This window comes from Bacillus rossius, chromosome 1 (genome assembly GCF_032445375.1).
Source record: "Bacillus rossius redtenbacheri isolate Brsri chromosome 1, Brsri_v3, whole genome shotgun sequence".
In the NCBI taxonomy this organism is placed as follows: Eukaryota; Metazoa; Arthropoda; class Insecta; order Phasmatodea; family Bacillidae; genus Bacillus; species Bacillus rossius.
Window position 1 is genome coordinate 77,795,586 of NC_086330.1, and position 7,837 is coordinate 77,803,422.

At 43.4% G+C, this 7,837-nt stretch overlaps 1 protein-coding gene across 1 annotated transcript; it reads right to left on the reverse strand.

Moving 5' to 3' along the window:
- Positions 1–740: 740 nt before the first annotated feature.
- Positions 741–2,543, reverse strand: LOC134530491 (collagen alpha-2(I) chain-like). The gene has a single exon (XM_063365389.1). The coding sequence runs from the start codon at positions 2,541–2,543 to the stop codon at positions 741–743; it is 1,803 nt and encodes a 600-aa protein (XP_063221459.1).
- Between the last annotated feature and the right edge of the window lie 5,294 nt (positions 2,544–7,837).

A 7,837-nucleotide genomic window follows, 5' to 3' on the forward strand; every position in this document is an offset into this window, starting at 1 on the left:
CGCGCGGGGAGGTGGCCGGCTATCAGAGTGGGGTCTAGACGCTCTCTGGCCGCCAACAGTTCCTCCTGCAACCAGCCCTGAGCAATGAGCAGGGTTCTTGGTCTCCCCGTCGTCAGCCCTTATGTGGTTCCCCGCGCGGAGAGGTGGCCGGCCATCAGAGTGGGGTCTAGACGCTCCCTGGCCGCCAACAGGTCCTCCTGCAACCAGCCCTGATCAGTGAGCAGGGTTCTTGGTCTCCCAGTCGTCAGCACCTATGTGGTGCCCCGCGCAGGGAGGTGGCCGGCCATCAGAGTGGGGTCTAGACGCTCCCTGGCCACCAACAGGTCCTCCTGCAACCATCCCTGATCAGTGAGCAGGGTTCTTGGTCTCCCCGTCGCCAGCCCCTATTTGGTGCCCCGCGCGGGGAGGTGGCCGGCCATCAGAGTGGGGTCTAGACGCTCCCTGGCCGCCAACAGGTCCTCCTGCAACCAGCCCTGAGCAGTGAGCAGGGTTCTTGGCCTCCCCGTCGCCAGCCCCTATGTGGTGCCCCGCGCTGGGAGGTGGCCGGCCATCAGAGAGGATCTAGACGCTGCCTGGCCGCCAACAGGTCCTCCTGCAACCAGCCCTGAGTAGTGAGCAGTATTCTTGGTCTCCCCATCGTCAGCCCCTATGTGGTGCCCCGCGCGGGGAGGTGGCCGGCCATCAAAGTGGGGTCTAGACGCTCCCTGGCCGCCAACAGGTCCTCCTGCAACCAGCCCTGATCAGTGAGCAGGGTTCTTGGTCTCCCAGTCGTCAGCCCCTATGTGGTGCCCCGCGCGGGGAGGTGGCCGGCCATCCGAGTGGGGTCTAGACGCTCCCTGCCTGCCAACAGGTCCTCCTGCAACCAGCCCTGAGCAGTGAGCAGGGTTCTTGGTCTCCCAGTTGCCAGCCCTTATGTGGTGCCCCGCGCGGGGAGGTCGCCGGCCATCAGAGTGGGGTCTAGACGCTCCCTGGCCGCCAACAGGTCCTCCTGCAACCAGCCCTGAGCAGTGAGCAGGGTTCTTGGTCTCCCAGTTGCCAGCCCCTATGTGGTGCCCCGCGCGGGGAGGTCGCCGGCCATCAGAGTGGGGTCTAGACGCTCCCTGGCCGCCAACAGGTCCTCCTGCAACCAGCCCTGAGCAGTGAGCAGGGTTCTTGGTCTCCCCGTCGCCAGCTTCTATGTGGTGCCCCGCGCGGGGAGGTGGCCGGCCATCAGAGTGGGGTCTAAACGCTTCCTGGCCGCCAACAGGTCCTCCTGCAACCAGCCCTGAGCAGTGAGCAGGGTTCTTGGTCTCCCCGTCGTCAGCCCCTATGTGGTGTCCCGCGCGGGGAGGTGGCCGGCCATCAGAGTGGGGTCTAGACGCTCCCTGGCCGCCAACAGGTCCTCCTGCAACCAGCCCTGAGCAGTGAGCAGGGTTCTTGGTCTCCCCGTCGTCAGCTCCTATGTGGTGTCCCGCGCGGGGAGGTGGCCGGCCATCAGAGTGGGGTCTAGACGCTGCCTGGCCGCCAACATGTCCTCCTGCAACCAGCCCTGAGCAGTGAGCAGGGTTCTTGGTCTCCCCGTCGTCAGCTCCTATGTGGTGTCCCGCGCGGGGAGGTGGCCGGCCATCAGAGTGGGGTCTAGACGCTCCCTGGCCGCCAACATGTCCTCCTGCAACCAGCCCTGAGCAGTGAGCAGGGTTCTTGGTCTCCCCGTCGTCAGCCCCTATGTGGTGCCCCGCGCGGGGAGGTCGCCGGCCATCAGAGTGGGGTCTAGACGCTGCCTGGCCGCCAACAGGTCCTCCTGCAACCAGCCCTGAGCAGTGAGCAGGGTTCTTGGTCTCCCCGTCGTCAGCCCCTATGTGGTGTCCCGCGCGGGGAGGTGGCCGGCCATCAGAGTGGGGTCTAGACGCTCCCTGGCCGCCAACAGGTCCTCCTGCAACCAGCCCTGAGCAGTGAGCAGGGTTCTTGGTCTCCCCGTCGTCAGCTCCTATGTGGTGTCCCGCGCGGGGAGGTGGCCGGCCATCAGAGTGGGGTCTAGACGCTCCCTGGCCGCCAACAGGTCCTCCTGCAACCAGCCCTGAGCAGTGAGCAGGGTTCTTGGTCTCCCCGTCGTCAGCCCCTATGTGGTGTCCCGCGCGGGGAGGTGGCCGGCCATCAGAGTGGGGTCTAGACGCTCCCTGGCCGCCAACAGGTCCTCCTGCAACCAGCCCTGAGCAGTGAGCAGGGTTCTTGGTCTCCCCGTCGTCAGCCCCTATGTGGTGCCCCGCGCGGGGAGGTGGCCGGCCATCAGAGTGGGGTCTAGACGCTCCCTGGCCACCAACAGGTCCTCCTGCAACCAGCCCTGAGCAGTGAGCAGGGTTCTTGGTCTCCCCGTCGTCAGCCCCTATGTGGTGTCCCGCGCGTGGAGGTGGCCGGCCATCAGAGTGGGGTCTAGACGCTCCCTGGCCGCCAACAGGTCCTCCTGCAACCAGCCCTGAGCAGTGAGCAGTGTTCTTGCTCTCCCCGTCGTCAGCCCCTATGTGGTGCACCAAGAGAAAGCTGGAGGGGACTCGAAATGGCGCCATCGCTCGACATTTCTTGGAACTGAGAGCTGAGTTCTAAAGCGTGACCCTTTTAGCATGCGGAAAAATTTTTGGATTCGTTAAACGTACCCTTGAACTCATTCTCCTTTCACGTCAGAAATTCTTGAAAAAGTAAAATGATTATCGCTGCTTTCGGGAGCCTTGTAAAATCCTTAGACTTTTTTAGACTATTGCACTAAGGAGATGTAATGCAAAAGAGAAATTTTTATTCAGTTTTATGAATTTTGAAGGAAATTTTCAATGAAACTTTCTTCCATGTTTATACATTAAGTTATGAACACAATGACCCAACGATACAACACGCAAAGAACGAAAGAAAAAACCTTTTTTTATAAAGCCGATGGTATCAAATCGTCAGTAATTCTACAACTTTAAATTGTAAAATAATAGGAAGCAATATTCTTCGCAATTTTTATTTTGATGATTTTTGACTTTCATGAAAAAAAATTAAAATAAATATTTATTAATAAAAAGTTTTATTTATTTCACTGTGTGGAAGTTTAATAAGTGAAAAGTAATGCAAATCGTAAAAACTTAATCTATCGTTCTATTTACATAACGTCCACATCTGTGAAAGTTTTAGGAGTACCTCACTTAAATGACAGATGGTGGAAAATCAAGCCATAACGCAAGAAGTTAAACTTTGGCCGATGCTTGCTAACACGCTTCATTGGTCCTAGTAAAGTTAATTCATTTAAAACAAGGTCTGGAAAACGTACTAGGAAAAAAACATTACTGGCTGAACACCGAAAGTGTCTCTTCAATTTTATCATCACACCCATAACACTGTTGGGTGAATAGGATGATCGTAACATATGAGAGGTTAGAGCAATATTAATTATTGAAGTAATTAATAATATAAATATCTGGTAGCTGAGTAGCAAATTTAATGGAAATATTTATGGGTTGAGACAATAAGGTACATGAACAAATGGTTCTTTGTGATTATCATGTCAAAAGTAATTACAATTAGTTTAATACTTAAAACTCTTACATTCTCATGAATGACTAGAACTACATATTGAAAAGAAACCGTCCAGTAGAGATTAAATTACATTAGTGGTTAACAACAAGATTTAATATATTTTAGATACATACTAGCTGCAGTACCCGGCGTTGCCCGGGCTGAACACAGGATGAAGTGGACCTTATTCGAAATCAGATGTAGTTAGTAATTGTCTTCTTTATTTGAATGTTAAGTGTGCAAAATAATTTATATCACTTTCAGATCCCGACAGACGTTATTCTGCCAGTGTATAGTTATTTACCTGTATATAACTAAAAATTGGTGGTCTGTATGTAGTCTAGACTCTATAAAGCACTATAGAAAAATAAGAGATTACTAATATTGAAAAGATTCCATTATCTAGCTAATGCTCGACATGCATTGCAATGCCTCATTCAGTTTTCTTTTGTCATATGTTTGAAGTAGTTACACATATACAAATCATCCATCCATATCTGTAAATATATATTTATCTCTATTTACATCTATATATATGTATCTCTCTATCTCTATTTATATCTTTATATCTACATACATATATACCTCTCACTATCTCTATCTCTTATATTTATAAATATCTATATAGCACTATACATCTATATATCTCTTTATCTAAACCATTTCATTCTCTATACCTCGCTCTATCTCAACTTATCTCTCTGTCTCTCTCATTCTCTCTGTATATACATATATCTCTCTCTAGCTCTGTCTCTCTTTTATATTTAAATAAATTGTGTCATGCGTGCGCACTTATACAACAAAAACAGAAGAAGTGCCGCTATATAATATGAAATAAAACATTTTTTTTAAACGATTCGTGCTCCAACTATTGCAAAATAGTTATACCGTTTCAGAAACCTTCACGGGAATTCGCATAACAACTCACCAAAATTTCATCGCAATCGGATGAATGGTATAGGAACGCATACGGCACAAACAAACGAAAATTAAAAACATGACAAACGCATCAAACGATGGTGCGTTTAAAATTCAAGGCAACTCTATCTATTGACGAAGTTAAGAACAAAACTGTTATGAGCGCCTTTATTTTGCTAGCCGCTGTGAGCTCCACTAAGCGGGCTGGTCTCACCAAGGAGAAAAATATTAATTTGCCAGACCTTACTTACATAGAGAAATGACACTCACTTACTATGTGTATGTCTATGACCTATGATTTTGACGTGACAGCATCTAATAAATCGATGAACGCTGGCTGCACACTAGAGATGGGTCGTAAAATCACAACCTGTGATTTAGTCACAGATATCAAAAAATCGCAGTCACAGTCTGTGATTCATCGTACGAAGTATCTGTGATCAGAGTAGCAATATCATCAGGCACTGCCTTGTGTGCGACGTGATCAGGAAACTGCGATTTCCCATACCACCAATGGACGAGCTGCTTTCAATAAACTGTGACTGCTCTCAGACAACTTCAGCGCCTGTGAAACTGTGATTGCTCTCAAATAACCAATGGCAATATTGTTTTTTTTAGTTCTTCCACTTTCCTTCCAGTACCAAAGCACCATCTACGCGTTCGAAAATGAACTAAACTGTGATAATTCTCAGCCTACCGATAGAGTGCAGGTTCTGCACAAGCCACATAAAACTTTATGCGTTGCTTTCTCTAATTCAGTAGATAGTGTTGATATACGGTAAAATAATCTGTTTTGAATATAATTTTGAGTATTTAATATTTAGACTTTCGATGGATCCTTCTGCTAAGATAAGGAAAAGAGTGATATTTGGACGTTTTTATAATAATATTGACAGTAATTTTGCGGAATGCAAAATGTGTAAACATAATCTGTCTTACAAAACAGCAACGATAAATATAAACTTCTAGTTATTAAGAAAGCAATACATTTTATTTGGAATTAACTACTTTAGTCATCTTATAGAACGACTATTTTGCATTATATAGCTATCATTTTAGTTTGGGAGGTAAATATGGCAAACAGAGTAGCGTTTCGTATTGAAATGTTAAATAAACATTTGGTTTTTTCCCCTCTACACACTAATATTTATTTGTTTATGATTTAAATATTTCTGTTAATTTTTGAGTTTATCGACAGTAATTTACAAAAACCAATTTGGAATATTTCCTTACATGTATTAGGTACCAATAATAATTTTATTAGTTGATTTTGTGACAAAATTTAATTTTACAGCACAGTTTAGGTATGTAATTATATTAGTTTTTATTCATGCTTGAAATGTGCTCTTTACGTATAAATATTTTGAAACGATACACAAATGTCGCGTTATGTTAATAGAATGTGCTGTTTACTCAAATACTTTCCATATTACAGCAGACAGCGCTCCAAATACAAAAGTTCGGAAACTGTGATTGCGCCCATACCACCAATGACAGAGCAACATTCAGTAAACTGTGACTGCTCTCACGCGACCAACAGCAAGGCAACTTTAGATCCCTAGAAACTGTGATTGTTCCCGAACAACCAATAGCAGAGCATATAAAATCACAACATGAGATAGATATCGAGCGATCGCAAGACTAGCACTTAGTCGATATAGAAACTGCGATTGCTCCTTTACCACCAATGGCATGGCCGTTTTCACCAAACTGCGAATTAAACCGGTGATTGCTCCAAAATCACCAATAGCAACGCAGCTTCGGTTCCCGTGAAACTGTTATTGTTCCCAAACAATCTATATCTATATATTATTTCTTGGATACACCGAAGCGCTTAAAAGAAGAACTACACGCTAATAGTTCCAGACTTGTCGATAGATAGATCCTGTTACCACTGCAATAAATAAAAACTATTTTGTGTCTAATACTAAATGTTTTATTTGTATTTTACGATTGTAATAATCTTTTCTGGAGCTATTATTTAACATTAGATAATTATTATAACTGTTGTCGAAGAGAAGACGGACGCAATATTTTTAATTTTTTTTATTATTAACATTATTTTCTAGGCACAATTTGAATATTTTAAATGTTAACATTACAAGGTACACACATTTTTTTTTTAATTAACATTTTCTAAGGATTGTTTTTATTTATAATAGTTTTTTGTAACAAAGTTTCTTTTGCAGCATACTTTAATTATAATAGTACTATAAATTCATTAAATAGTGTATTTTGATGTAAAATTATGTCTTTAGTACTTGCCATTTACATTATTATTACTCTCACCATTACAGCAAAAAAAAGCTTTAGCTGTGATCGAATCACAGATAAAAATCACAGATACTCTAAAAGAGCAATCACAGTTTAAACTGTGATCGGAAAATATCGGTTTGTATCATCTCTACTGCACACACGAAAAATTGTCACGCATGCGTGGCATCTCTCTTGTATGTTGCGGACGTTACAGAGAACTCGGCCGGCACGTGGCGGCAAACCGAGGTTACTGTTGTGCACCGCGCCACGGGAGTATATTCGCAAGGAAGTGGCGTTCTTACAAGTACGTATTATTTTAATTACTAATGTAAATCAGTATATTTAAACAGTGTTGTATGAGTATTGTTTAAGCTGTGTAACTAAATACGTATTGCTGGTATGATACTTTTCACGCTTTAGTTTGACATTGGTAATTATTTGTCATGAGTTATTATTTCATCAACTAAATCACACACCGTATTATAGTTATTAGCCCACGAGCGTGTAAATATTTCGAGTCCAACAGAGAATATGCTAGTTAAAAGAAATTCAAACAAATATCGTGCGTGGAATATTATGAATTTATACCATCTGAAACAAATATTCTAAATATGGTCTCGTGGCCGTGCGGTTAGCATGGATTTCCTATCCAAAGGTTATCTGTTCGAAACTCGGCAGCTACGAATTTTTTTTTTGTACTTGTAAAAATAAATACGGCGCACGCAACATTTCAAAAGTAATAAATATATTTGAATTAATTAATGCAAATAAAAGTAAATTTATTAATTAAATTGTAGATTTCATTTCACTCCTTTTATTGTATCCATACAAAATAGTGATCATTCAATAAAAATTATTAAATTTTATTCATAAAAGTATGCAGAGGTAAATTTTATCATACAAAAGATAGAAAAATTAAAAAAAAATTTCTTCCTGAAAGAGTATAATATTTTTAATGCCTAAATGGTTTGGTTGCAAAAACCTATTACGGCTCAGTCTGAGGCCGAATATGATATTTCCTTTTTTTCTGAATCAATCATTTCATCAATGTTTTGTTATGACGTTGTCACGTTAAACTATCGTCCGTAAACTGACTTTACAGAAAACCAATTTTTTTTTCTGTTATAAAATGAAATTA

Coding starts and splice junctions, on each gene's coding strand:
- LOC134530491 (XM_063365389.1), bottom strand. CDS start 2,543: ATGGCGCCATTTCGAGTCCCCTCCAGCTTTCTCTTGGTGCACCACATA.